General features: G+C 43.0%; 1 protein-coding gene across 1 annotated transcript in view; it reads right to left on the bottom strand.

The window, feature by feature from the left end:
* Window positions 1-403: 403 nt before the first annotated feature.
* Window positions 404-14,170, bottom strand: part of rem2 (RAS (RAD and GEM)-like GTP binding 2) — a 32,326-nt gene continuing 18,559 nt past the window's right edge. Inside the window, exons 4-5 of the mRNA XM_030115009.1 lie at window positions 9,811-9,988; window positions 404-1,378 (exon numbers count right to left, since the gene is read on the bottom strand). Of these exons, the coding sequence (XP_029970869.1) occupies window positions 1,050-1,378; window positions 9,811-9,988 (507 nt within the window). The 3' untranslated portion in view covers window positions 404-1,049. The remainder of the gene's footprint in view (window positions 1,379-9,810; window positions 9,989-14,170) is intronic.

Below are 14,170 nucleotides of genomic sequence, written 5' to 3' on the forward strand. Positions count from 1 at the left end.
AGGTAAACATCCAACAGCCACAGGTAGATTAGGTTTCCTCTTGTTTGTCCTGTGCTTCAAGAGCTTCCCGCCGCTCCGTGACTCAGCTTCGAACGGAGGAAGAGTTCAGGCTGCGCATCCAAGCGTCTTAACAGCGGTTGTGACCTTTCGTCCTTTGCTTCTTCGTTCTTCAGTAAAGGGTTTTTTTGTGCCGACTGCAGCGCATTCAGCGAAATATATGGCTTGGGTGCTGATATTTTAACCTTGTAGAAAAAGTCAGAGATGAACGGATACCGTCGGCGGCATCGCTGAACGCTCCCTTTCGATCAGTAACGGGACACGAACGGGTGGATGAAGTGTGAAAACTATGGCCAGAGTTGCACTGAGACGGAGCGGTTCTGTAAATAGATAGGTCTTGCCTTGGAGTCGGCATTGCAGGAGACGCGAGCTAGATTGTGCATTAGCAATTGGCCACTGAGGTACAGTAAATCATGTAACTGTAAAAACCTAAAGGGTCTCACGTCTTAGATCGTCTATTCTGCATGCTATAAATCAGGGTCTAGAACAGGTATATACTGGATTGCTATCAGTCTCTCTACATTATCAGTATGTGCTACTTGGGTGTGTGTGTGTGTGTGTGTGTGTGTGTGTTTCTCTTATGTGACCTCATCATCCTCCTTTTCATGTTGCCACATTAGGCATCAAATCAGCATCTTGATGTGGTTCTCACTAATTTCCTCTCCCGTGCTCTTGTCAGGTAATGAGCGCTCACTGATTCACCCGAGCTGGGAGAGCAAATCAAGCTCACCTCATCCGACTCCATTTTTCACTCTGCCACAAAATTGGTTTCACTGATAATTTCGGGCTGAGATCACTTCATCTTTTTCCCGTGATTTCTCAGATGCTGCCAAAATTTCTCTCCATCGTCATCCGGTCCGTCCCGGTAGTTCATCTCATCTTTAAGCCGTCCTTACAATCTCCCCCATGTCTCTTTGTTCATCTGTTGTGTGTGTGTGTGTATGAATCTGTGTTTTTGTGTGTGTGTGTGTGTGTGTGTTTGTGTGTGTGCGTCACAGTGCACTGAGGTCGTGGCAGGAGCGGGACTTCTGGCGGAGGATCTTGCTGCCTCGGTGGCGGCTCATTTCCCTGTAGCGGCCCCGGTCCCGCTCCCGGTCCCGCCCGTACGAACGCGGCACCAGCCCCGCCAGGAAGCGCTTGGCCCGGCTGGTGAGGCTCTCCCTGCGGCCCGCCCCGGGGTCCCCGTCCGTCCAGCCGGGGCCCACGCAGTCGCCCCTCGCCGTCCGCACCGCCGCCTCCAGCAGCTCGTTGGTGCCGTGGTCCAAGGAGGCGGACAGCTCCAGATAGAAGCAGTCGAACATGTTGGCGCTGGACTGGGCCTCTGTTGAAACACAAAATCACACTTTCATTCATCTCGAAACATTATTTTCACTCCTCGCATGGACACAGCCGCAGATGACCATTAGGAGTCGTAGATTTGACTTGGTGGACGTTAGATCACCAGAGCTGCGTCGTAACGCCGCAGCTGGTGTGCGATATGTATCACTACAAGATAATACCTCTTCATCAAGGGCGCAGTCGCTGCCGTTTGGGAGACTATTACCTTCTTAAGTGTCTGTCGCCGCGTTCACACCAAACAGTGACAAACTGAGTCAGTCCACAGCTTCTCACTTAGCAGAGAAGGGACTTTCCTCTGATTACTGTGCTCAAAGCTTCAACAGGGGAAACGAAATAGCAGAAATAACACTGAGATGTATGAAGACGAAGCTTCCACACAAACCTCCTATAATTGTCATTGTGCATACAAACCATTTCAATACCATGAAGTTGCATTCTTTAGTATTGCAATATAGAAAATAACTCTCATCTCAACACAGAAATAAATGGAAATAAACCCACAAAACTGTTTTCAAAGATATGTCATTAAAGTCAGAGGCTAACTATTCAGATGCACTGTAACAATCTGCCGGAACTAAAGCAAACTTTTACACCTGAAGTACCAAAACAAATGGTCTCACTGTCTGAGCTGAAATATTATGTTTAATCAAAGTCTCCAATAATAACTTATCTTTTTTCAAAATCCTGTATTGGAGCTCATATTTTACAATTAAGCAAAAATTATCTGAAAACTTTACAGTTATTTGTTAACATTCGCTGTGTGTCTTTTATTACAGGAACTGATCACAGTACATTACAGTAGGGAATGAATGAGTTTTTCTTTCTAAACTATGTTTTTGTTTTTGTCAATTCACAGTCCCCCCTCAACACCGCTCGCTATCCTTCCGGAAAAAAAAAAACCCAAGATATTAAACCATAAATATTCATTTAAAGGCTGCAAAATCTTGGAAAAACTCATTATTGAATAAAACTTGCTCCCTCATCATGATGTGGATTTCCCTTTTGACAAACTTTCATCCAACAATGAAGGCAAAGTAATCTCGCCAAAATCCCTTCAGAATAAAGCAACTGAGCTTTAATTGAATTCAGAATCACTACCTTGTGGTTTGGCAGACAGTTTGCGAAAATGGAATCAAAATGCTGCAATCCGTCCAGACTCACGCATTTTGTGATTCGTGTCAAGAGTCTGATTGAAGGCATTGTGTTCAGTCTGGCTGAAGAACGTTATCTCCGATGTTCTGATGTGAACACGCTGTTCTTCAACAGAACTGACAGAGAACTTCATCACAGAGGACAAAATCAGAGAGATTGCAATATTGCAGGTATCAAACTTCTCCAGGATGTAAAATAAGATTTGAAAAAAGCAGATAAATATAAAAAAAAAGTAGAAAAAAAACAGTCTGAGCTTCTTTTATTAGCAGTCTGTGAACCTGTCACACTGAGGTCTGATGATAAAAACAAAAACAACAACCACCACTCACAACATTTACACTATACATTTGGAATAAAGTCTTTGTGTAGTTGACATATTTAGTCACTCATGACTGTGACGGCAGGGAAAGTGAAGGCGGCCTGGTGACGGGGTTCATCTCGTCTCCAGCTGTGTTGTATAAGCTCAAACCTCCTGGCTGCAGCTCAAACGGGGGAAATGGTTTCTCCCTCAATGTGACTCTCCTGGATAAGGACAGGTGACTAAGCGCGCTGTTGACAAGGCTCAGTATCTCTGCTAAAAGCGCCGTTTCCTCCCTGGTCAAACAAACCGGGATGATAAGCTGACACATATAAATCATTTGCCAACAAATGGGACTCATTGACAGCCGAAATGGGGGTTTTTTTTCCCCCCTCCCTCTCTCTCTCTCTACTGTACTCCAGCTTTTACTTCTCTCTCTCGCGCTGCACTGAGCTGATACTGGAGAGCTCATGTGCAGCTGGGCGCTGAAAAGGCTTTTAAAGGCTATTGGTGTTCGCAATAACCAATAAAATACACAGCAGGGAGTTAAAATGACAGAAGTCACAGCCGTCCACACGATGGATTCCTTTCACACTATTTATTCAAGTATTAGTTAGAAACTGTTGTACACAATGATCCTCTCATAAAAACGGTCTGTGAACAGAGGGAAACATTGTGCAGTTTAATCAAATTACGGTGATAATGCTGAACATTTCATCCGTGAATATTACCACGATGAACTGGAAGCTTTGATTTTACACTGAATAGCAAAACTGTGGCTCTACAGAGTAACTCAGACGAGTTCTGATCAAAGCTTTTCTTTTTTAGCATCATTCAGTCTACAGTGTGCATGGTTCAAAGTTTATTTGCATGTTGAGTTGACTCTGATAGAAAAAAAAAAGGTGGAAATTTAGATTAAAATAATTTTCTAAATACTTATAGGAACTCCTTTTTAATATTAGTAGATATGATTGAATAAAACATAACTCGCTGGACATTTTCTTTTCCTGCGGTTGTTTTTTTTTTTAATGGCATGAATAATGAAAATAAATAAATAATCAGTTTTGATAAGGGTGCAATAAATCAAGTGCACAGTAGCTGTCAACCCACTGCAACGTCACCTAAAGGAGGACGAGGTAAGAGCAGGAGGAAACGAGGCAAATCCTAATCTACATCAGCAGGACCGATCATAATAACTATGAATAACCCATTTTAAGAGTGAAGGATTAACTGGAAGAAACAAGAAAGGAAAGAACAGGCAGAAGGGAGACTGGGGAGGGCGAAAAAAGATGATAACAAGGAAGGCAGAGAAAACAAGGGCAAAAGAAAGAAAAAGGAGATAAAGTATTACAAAATGAGAAAAATCTCAAGTCGAAGATGCGTTTTTACAAGCAGAGAAGTGGAAAAAGGTAAGGAAAAAGTGTGTTGAGAGGAAGAGCTGAGGGAAATGAGAGGAAAACAAGACTGATGACAAGAATTGAGATAAGTAGAACGAGAGTGGAGAAGAAAAGGACCTGAACATGATTGTAAGATAAGAAAAGACAAAACACAGGTATCAGGAAAACCAGAGGAAGCAAAGAGGAAAGGTAGTTAGACAAGAAAACAAGAAGAGGAGAGGAGGAACAAAACGTTAGGAAGGAAGTATTGAAGGGAAATGAGGACAAGACGAGGAGGGCAAATGAGGAGAATGGAAGTGAAATGGGACGGAGCCTCCACCTGCATGCTGACAAGGAGACGGGGAACAAGGGATGGAGTCAGGCGGACGACGGACGGAAAGGCCGGAAGATAAATGGAAAGATGGAGGGAACTCGTGAGTCACAAGAAAAAAGAGGAGGATATGCTGAGAGGAGATGACAGTCAAGATGGCAGAAAAAAATGAGCATGCAGGGAGGAGAGGAAGGAGCCAGACAGACGCAAAGAATGTCGACTAAGCAAACGAAGCCAGAGTGCATATTAATCAAAACCCCGAGGAGCCGGACCACACCGCCACCGTACTGGGCGAACCATAAATATGTCCCTGGTGTGACGGCGTGCATATCAGTGTGCGGCGAGGATGTGAGAGATGTGGCGCGAGGGGGAAGGTGAGACATAGCAGAGTAAAAGTGTCACTGTACACGCCACGAATAGATTTCATGACTTCAGCACTCCCAGGCAGGTCAGTGGGCTTCCTCCACATCGGGACGAAACGCATCGGGTCTATCCAGACAGAACACGGGAACACTCCGGTCAGTTCCCCAAGAGCGAGGAGGGAGCATTTCCATATTGCTGACCACATTGATGCTTCTGGGTTTGTGTTTTTTTTTTTTTTATGAATTCAGAATAATGCTGAGTAAAGGCATCTCTCATTATTCATTCTCTGACTCCCTTTTCGCCTGCGTCCTCCTTCCACCAGTATCATCGCCAGCACTGAGCGGCTGTAACCAAACTTTGGCTGACAGCAACGTGGAGAACACGACGTGAACACATTTTACACTGGCTGCCTCTGTTTAAACAACAAAGCAAAAACAAACACAATCTGATCCCAGACTGCGTGGCCACTAAGTTGCAGTGACAGCGTTCATTCGTTGGGTCTCAACCTTTGGCATTACCAGTCCCAAAAATAACACATGCAGGGCTTAAATTTTACAATCCAGTTAGCACGAACTACAACTAATTCGCACTGCAACTCTAAGCAAAAAATCAGACTGGCAGCTTGTTATTTACACAACTCGTGATTTAGTTTGCTTTTTTTTACCATTATTGTGGCCATTTTAAAGCCACGAATTAACCTCAACAGCATGTTTTTGCACAGTGAGTGGAAACCTCATGTTTCACACGGATATTCTTCCTGTGAAGCTGCACAAGCATTGTCCAATATCAAGTAGACTTCAAAAAATAATCACAAAACAAGCCGGAACGGAAAAACAGAGATGATGTTTAACAAGTGTTGAAACAAATGTAGTTTCTTCAGCATGAATAGTTCAAACTTTTCATTTGCGTCAAAAAACATGAAAGCAGCATTAAAATATCTGCAAACTCAGGAGGGCAGACCGCTCTGCAAAAGCACATCGACATGAAACGATCAGGCTGTCATCTCACCAGAGTAATTTCATCAAAGTGTGATGACTTTATTTAACCCCACTCGCATCTCTTCAACTGTTCTGTTTTTACAACTTCAAGGACACTTCTTCCCTGTCATTACGTGCCCTTCTTTTAAAAATGTTAACAAATACAGCAGCAAAGATGACTGTTGGTTCTTTGTGGATTCAGTCGGACAAGAAATCCTTTCAGTAGATCTCTGAATGTTAACTTGGGCGGAATCTTTTAATTAAATCAAATTATTAAGCTGGTGGGTTGCAAATGAGACAATTTAAGTGAGAAAAAAAAGGGAGAAACAGCTACAATGAAGATGCAGTATAAGCTGCATTTTTCTCTTTCTGGAAAAACAAGATTTATGGAACAAATACAAGAAGATGAAGCGGCAGAACAGCAGAGATAAACAACAATCAGACCTCACACAACCAGCAGCAGCGAGGCAATTCGGCAGCACTGAGCGCCCACAAAAGGGGGAGAAAGTGATAACACGGGCAGAGGAAGCAGAGTGGAAAAAAAAAAATACAAATAAAATAGAGACATATCTTTTCAAAAAGACGTCAGTATCAAGTAAGCGAAGAGCGGAAAAATCAATGTAGGTCGTCAACAAAAGGTACGCATCCTGCCTTTGCTGGAACACGCTCATTCTGATTCACACAAAACACACACTGTTGCACAATGCTTCTCAGACGTCTCCTCAGATTGAGACTTCCATTCACGCACGTGCACTATTCCTCATGCATGCACCCTTCGTCGTGTCACTCCTCTTCCTCTCGTCTTCTCTTATCACGGCACTCGCTTTGAAACAGCCCTGCCGACATCGGGAGCGGAATGAGGAGTCTGCTTGTTACTGCCCTGGATGTGTTTATGTACGTGCAGCCAGTTGTGCACATATGGCGAGCGCAAACATACACAGAGATAGGGGCAGCGGCGGAGTCCTGTAAGAGGGAGATAATCTGCACAGAGATGAGACATCTGGAAGACAAGACAAAACGAAAACCCCGCCAAAGACAGCCGACGCCGAGGATGTGTGGACACATCTGCAAGCACAACAAATATAAAGGAGCACGTATATACGCCATCTAAATCGAGGTCAAACTGTGTGGCGTTACTCTTCCTTTCCTTTCAACTAATCTCCACGAGGCGCATAGTTTGTATTTGAAACATTAATGAAATGCAGAGAGGGGCCAGGCTGGGAGCGCCTCATTAAAATTCACCCATAAAGTCCAGCAGAATCATGACCCGCCTTTGGTCTGATCTCTGCAAAACTCTGTTTCTGCTCTCCAGTGAATTTATACTGCCAAGACTTTGCTTCAGCTGTGCATGCCAGAAATGTAAGAATCGTGTAAAGAATGGGTGCTTGTAAGCCACATTCACCCAAAATTCATCTCGCAGTTGTTTCACCGCCTTCACATAACCTGAAAATATTCATTCCAATGACAGAACATTTTACCGAAAAATCTTCAAAATACAAGTGTATGGAAAACGCCTGTATTGAAAGTGTTCTGAAAAGTTGAAGCATGCTTTGTAGAAGTTGATGATACCACATAATAAAATGTGAAATACTGAATTAGCTGAATCTTCAACTATATTAACACATTTCCTGCCATCCTTTCTTCACATTGTCATAGCTGGACAAAGGAGCCGGCTCTCTCCCGGGAATCTCCTCTGCGGTCTGGTATCAATTAGCAGAGTGTGAAGAGCATGCTTCGCAGGGCACCATCTGCACGTCAGTCCTGCAGACATTCAGGTGAAGTGTTCAGAGGAGTGTGATCTGAGAGGGATCAGGACTCAGAGAATGCATTTTCCTGAGACGATCAGACTTGATAACAATTAAACACGTTTTGGGGTGGTTCAGATCTCAAAAAGAAACAAAAAATTTTACAGTAAATGTTTCCATTTTAATAAATTCATTTTAAACATGGACATCTGCAAACATCTGCATTTACAATTTGCTTTCACAGGATCTCCCTCCAGAGTGGCCCTTTGTGCAGAAATGCAGTATAAGCCTACAACCCTAAAAACAGGACAGTGCTAATTTATCCACTGTAGCAAGTTTTATTGTCGCTAATTAGCAATAGACTTAAGGCTATCTATTTTGTGTGGGTTAAAGTAATTTCTCCATCTAATGACAGCAACAGATGGAAAGTCACTGAATTGCAAGCACTGAAATGTTATTGCAGTTGCACTGACAGCTGGTGAGACTCTTCCCACTAAAACAACAGAAATCCTCAAAAGTGCATTGAGCTCATCTTGTGAAAACACCGTTGCAATCCAGGATATAAATTATTGTAAGACAGTAAACACAAAAAAAAAGCCCCAGATGACTAAAAAGCTCTTTCTAGCCTCCTTTTGATGACTGGATAAGACCTGGATGGATCCACTTCCTTATAGGTAGTAGAGAGATTATCCCTGCATTTTGTAAACAGTGAATATATCAAAGACAGATCTCCCAAGAGCCCTCCTAATGGGGATAATAACGGCCTTCAGAAAGATTCATTGTAAAATAAGAGGTGCAGAGAAAAATGTGCGCCACGACAGAACACACAAAAACACACACCAGCACTGTTTTCTCGGTGAAAACGCACACGTGCCGATCAACCTCACATTTACACGCTGGTCATTCTGACACACTCATCCATCATCGGAAGCATCAGTATTGACCAGCTCGCTGCCATTACTCTACATTTTGTTATCTGAAGGTTCCCGTTTGAAGAGACATCAAAAGGAAGAAACAGGAAAAAGGTTTCGAAACGTTCCTGAGCGTCTTTACATGCATCACTCAGCCAGAAAAATGGAGTTTGTTCATCTTCACTTGAGTCTGGGCAGATGCAAACTATCTGCTCACTCAACCCCGATCCCCCTCTTATTTACTGTTGCTATGCCTGTCAAGCCTGCAGTTTGTCATTTCCAGACAATGTGCAGTCTGAACTTATTAATACAGTATGAAAGAAGCTGGTAGTCAGTAGTTTGATCCATTTGAAAGTCTGCGTGACGCAGCGATAAATCTGTCCTCTGGTTTTGTCACGCTGCCTGTAATTGTGCTTTTTCATCCACCCAGCCGATTGGAATGATTATGAATTCAACAAGGAGATAAAATTACATCTCAAAGCAACGAAAAACAGAAGAAAGGCTTGTGTTCAGCAACGACGCTGAATTTCAGCAGCTTCAACGCGAGACAGGCAAACTTAGAAACTGTAATTTCAAACATTCACACACAATAACTGAAAGGAGTAGTTGTCACGGATCGTGGTGAATCGACAGACTCGAGCGAGGAAGGAAAGTTCAAAGAGTTCGTTAAAAGTTCAGATTACAGTTCAGTACGATGACGATCCAGCAATGAGACTAGAGGGGAAGGAGTAGGGGAATTACAAAATAGAAAATACTGTATAGCTCAAAAATAAATGACTTTCTCAATATCTGCTTCGTGTCTGGCCAGACTCATCATCTACGACGAGAAAAGAGAGTCACCTTGACTTTTTATGACCAGGATCTAAACAATCCATCCTTGAATCCGAATGACAGGATATTTCCTCAGGGTGTTTCTGAGATCTCACTCTGATGAGAACGGGGGAAAACCAGGCGTTTCAGTGACATTTCAAGACCACAATCCAATCGCTTAATCCCTCAGTTCACATGGACACACAAGCCCACTTCAGAGAGTTTCGCCAGAATATTCCTGAGATATTTACCTCTCTGCAAAAGGAGGGCTGTTGGAATCCTTCTCATCTACACAGGTTTACTGCAGAGGGATTTAACCTGCTGTGTGTTGTAGGATATACTGTATATAGTAAAAGAATTTCTGCAAAATAACCAAGTTCGGCCAGCAACTGTGAGCTCGAGTGTGTGAGAGCGTGTCGGGTTACTGTAAAGATGGCCGTCCCTCAGCTTACCTTCCGAGCTGATCTCTCGAGAGCGAACCAGGTCGCTCTTGTTGCCCACCAGGATGATTGGCGTGTGTGGCTGGGACTCCCTGAGAAGGAGGCGGAGCTGGGCGGTGCGGTGGAAACTCCGCCTGTCAGTCACCGAGAAGACCAAGATGCACACGTCGCACTGCAGAGTCGAAAGGTCCTGGGAATATGAAACACACACACACACACACACACACACACACACACACACACACGTATCATACAAATAGCACCTCTGAGGAACAGACTGAAGTGAGATCAAGCAGGCGTGGAATTTCAGGTAGTTCTGGCAAGTTATGCAAAATCCTTTGTACTCCATTAACAAACTGGCAGTCTGTCCTTGAACAACACTCACTTCTCAAGTCCCCGTTTGTCCCTGTCTATGTGTGTGTGTGTGTGTGTGTGTGTGTGCAGGCCCGTGAAAGGGCATCAGCGCCACTGCCAAGGAGGCAGCACTCAAATTTTTTTTTTTTATCACCGTCCCACGAGAGGGTGCGGAGACGGCCCCGCTCGACTCGGCTGCACGCGTCACGCCTCGCTTTGAGTCTCCTGACCCTCTTAACACTGACCAACAACATCCCGTCGGGGCTTCCTGTCACAGAGGCTCAATTAGCCCGAGTGGCTCCAGCAGAAAGAGCAGCTTGTAACTGCCCGGGACCATCTTTGTCCTCTGTTCGTCTTCCCCTGATTCAGAGAACCACATTTACATGGAGGCGAAGGTGGTTCATGGTTAAAAAAATGGGTCACGGCAAGGTCTCTCCTCAGTCCTGCAGAATAAGTGGGTCTGCGTTTACTGGCACGCTCCTCTTCATTTTGATGAGAAGAAAAGTTCAAACCAAACATCTGGAACTCAGGAGCCACATTCCAGATGATCACTTGATGTCAATCATCAATCAATCAATTTATTTTTGTATAGCCCAGTATCACAACAACAGTTGCCTCAGAGGGCTTCAAGATGTTACATTTGTCAGTAAAAGTAAAAACAGTGAATAAGCATAATGGTAATATGTCAATATTTACAGTAACGAGACAGAACGAAGCAACCACCGCCTTCGACCCTCACATCCGGCAAGAAAAAACTCCAAAAACCCAGTGGGAAAAGAAGAAATCTTGGGGAGAACCACAGTATGGAGGGATCCCTCTCCCAGGGACGGACAGCTTTGGCAACAGCTAGCATGAGACAATAAGAAGTAAAGCCTAGGACAATGTTGAGGACAGTTCGTTGGACGGTCCAGCACAAGAACCACGGATCCCAGCAGTAGAACCGAAGCCAGTCCACGGGCAGGACCGACAGGGGTGTCCTCCCGGTCCGGACGGAGCTTGTTCATAGGCCTTCGTAATAGTGGAGTCAGCAACTGAAACTGGAGAAGACTCCCCCTCGAAGGGGGGGACAGCAGGTGAAAAGCAATGAACGGACTAAAGGGAATAACATTCAGACATTAGAGGACAGGGCTCAGTGCACCGTACTTCCCACAGCATTCTAGCTCCTGGGGCAGCTTTGTGGATACTTAACTGTTTAAACTAGTATTTAGTTAGTATAGTTTAGTTTAGTTTAATTTAGTTTGGTTTAGTTTAATTTTGTTTAGTGTAATTTGGTTTGGTTTAGTTTAATTTAATTTAGTTTAGTTTAGTTTAGTTTAGTTTAGTTTGGTTTGGTTTAGTTTGGTTTAGTTTGGTTTACTGTAGTTTGGTTTACTGTAGTTTGGTTTGGTTTACTTTAGTTTGGTTTGTTTTAGTTTAGTTTAGTTTAGTTTAGTTTAGTTTGGTTTACTGTAGTTTGGTTTGGTTTGTTTTAGTTTAGTTTAGTTTAGTTTAGTTTGGTTTACTTTAGTTTGGTTTGGTTTGTTTTAGTTTAGTTTAGTTTAGTTTAGTTTAGAATCCCTAGCTGACCTGATCATAGGCTGCATCGAAGAGAAACGTCTTGAGCCTAACCTTAAATGTGGAGACTGTGTCTGCCTCTTTGACACCACTTGGAAGCTGGTTCCATAAAAACGGTGCCTGATAGCTAAAGGCTCTTCCACCTAGTGTCCATTTAGAAACTCTAGGAGTCACCAGTAACCCTGCATTTTGAGAGCGAAGTGCTCTGATTGGTTGATAAGGCGTTAAAGCATCTTGGAGATAGGTTGGAGCCATCCCATTTAGGATTTTGTAAGTGAGGAGAAGGATTTTAAATCTAACTCTAAACTCGACTGGAAGCCAGTGAAGAGATTTTAGAACGGGAGTAATGTGTTCACGTCTTCTAGTTCCAGTTAATAATCTGGCGGCTGCATTTTGAACCAACTGAAAGTTTTTTAATACACTTTTTGGGCAGGCTGCGAGAAGGGAGTTGCAGTAGTCCAATCTCGCAGAAACAAATGCATGGATGAGTTTTTCTGCATCGCTTCTAGGTAGAATGTTTCTTATTTTAGCTATGTTGCGCAAGTGGAAATATGCTGTTTTACAAGCCAGGTTGATGTGTGCTTTAAATGAGATATCCTGATCAAATAAGACCCCGAGGTTCCTCACAGTAGAGGAGGAGGATACACTGACGTTATCTAAGGTAATAATCTGTTTGGATAGACACTCTCTCAGTTTATGGGGGCCTAGTATAATGACCTCTGTTTTGCCAGGATTCAGACGGAGATAGTTCGTAGTCATCCAGGTTTTAATTTCTCTGATACAGTCACTGAGTCTGTCTATTTGATTAGTTTGATCAGGTTTCATAGATAAATACAGTTGTGTGTCATCTGCATAGCAATGAAAATTGATATCGTGACTTCTAATTATGTTCCCTAAAGGAAGCATATATAACAGAAATAAAATTGGCCCGAGCACGGACCCTTGAGGAACCCCATAACTGACCTGGGAGCACGGTGAGGACTGTTGGTTAACGTGAACAAATTGGTACCTATTAGATAAATAGGATTTGAACCAGCAGAGGGCTTTTCCTCTGATGCCAACCTCACATTCTAACCTCTGCAGGAGAATATTGTGGTCGATTGTATCAAAAGCTGCACTGAGGTCTAGGAGAACCAGGATTGAGACTAGACCTGCGTCAGCCGCCAATAGCAAGTCATTAGTGACTTTAACTAACGCAGTCTCAGTGCTGTGATAAGCTCTATATCCTGACTGAAATTTCTCAAATAAACTATTGTCCTGTAGGTGGCGGTAAAGCTGTTTAACCACAACTTTTTCCAGGACTTTTGAAATAAAAGGCAGATTTGATATCGGTCTGTAGTTAGCTAGAATATCAGGATCGAGATTAGGTTTTTTCAGCAGTGGTTTGATTACTGCGAATTTAAATGACTGTGGCACATAGCCATTTTCTAGAGAGGTATTTATTATAGTTATGATCGTATTTAAGATAACTGGAAGGATATCTTTGAAAAGCTTAGTTGGAATTGGATCTAGGAGACAGGTTGAGGTTTTAGAAGACATTACAATTGAAGTAATCTCAGCCCCATTTACTAATGAGAAACTATCTAGTATTTCAGGTATTTCAGGTGGAGGCAGTGGCTGGATTCCCTGAGCTTGATCTGAGGAAAGCGCTTCACTGATTTTACCTCTAATGGTTATGATTTTATCATTAAAGAATTTAAGAAAGTCATGGCAGTTTAAAGATTCTGGGATTACTGGTTCCACTACAGTATGACTGGTTGTCAGTCTGGCTACAGTGTTGAATAGAAACCGAGGGTTATTTTTGTTTATTTCTATTAAACGAGAGTAATATAATGTCTTGGCTTTAAAAAGAATTTGTTTATAGCTTAGCAAGCTACATTTCCAGGCCTTCAGAGATTGTTCTGATTTAGATTTACGCCACAGTCTTTCTAATTGCCGAGTTTTTTGTTTGAGAACACGGGTTTCAGAATTAAACCATGGAGCAACGCGCCTGGGTCGATTGGTTTTCAGCTGCAACGGGGCCACTACGTCAAGGGCAGATTTTAGTGAGTGCATAGCACTGTCAACAAACTGATCACTATTATCACCACTGGTCAATAAGCTCATTTCTGTGAATTCACAAGATAATGCAGCAAATGCAGGCTGGATCAATTCTTTGTACCGAGCCACAGATTTTTCAGATAATGTCCGTATCAGCTGAATTTTATCTTTTTGAGCACAGTAGTCTTCAATCAAAACCTGAAAAGTAATTAAAAAATGGTCTGAGAGTATGGGGTTCTGAGGGAGAACATTTAGGTCACTGACTTCTATCCCATATGTTAAGACCAGATCCAGGGTGTGCTTGTGACTATGAGTGGATTCATCAACATTTTGAGTGAAACCGATACTATCTAATACTGCAATAAACGCATTACTCAAACTATCACCAGAATCATCCACATGGATGTTAAAGTCACCTATTATA

Source organism: Salarias fasciatus, chromosome 18, assembly GCF_902148845.1.
Source record: "Salarias fasciatus chromosome 18, fSalaFa1.1, whole genome shotgun sequence".
Taxonomy (NCBI): Eukaryota; Metazoa; Chordata; class Actinopteri; order Blenniiformes; family Blenniidae; genus Salarias; species Salarias fasciatus.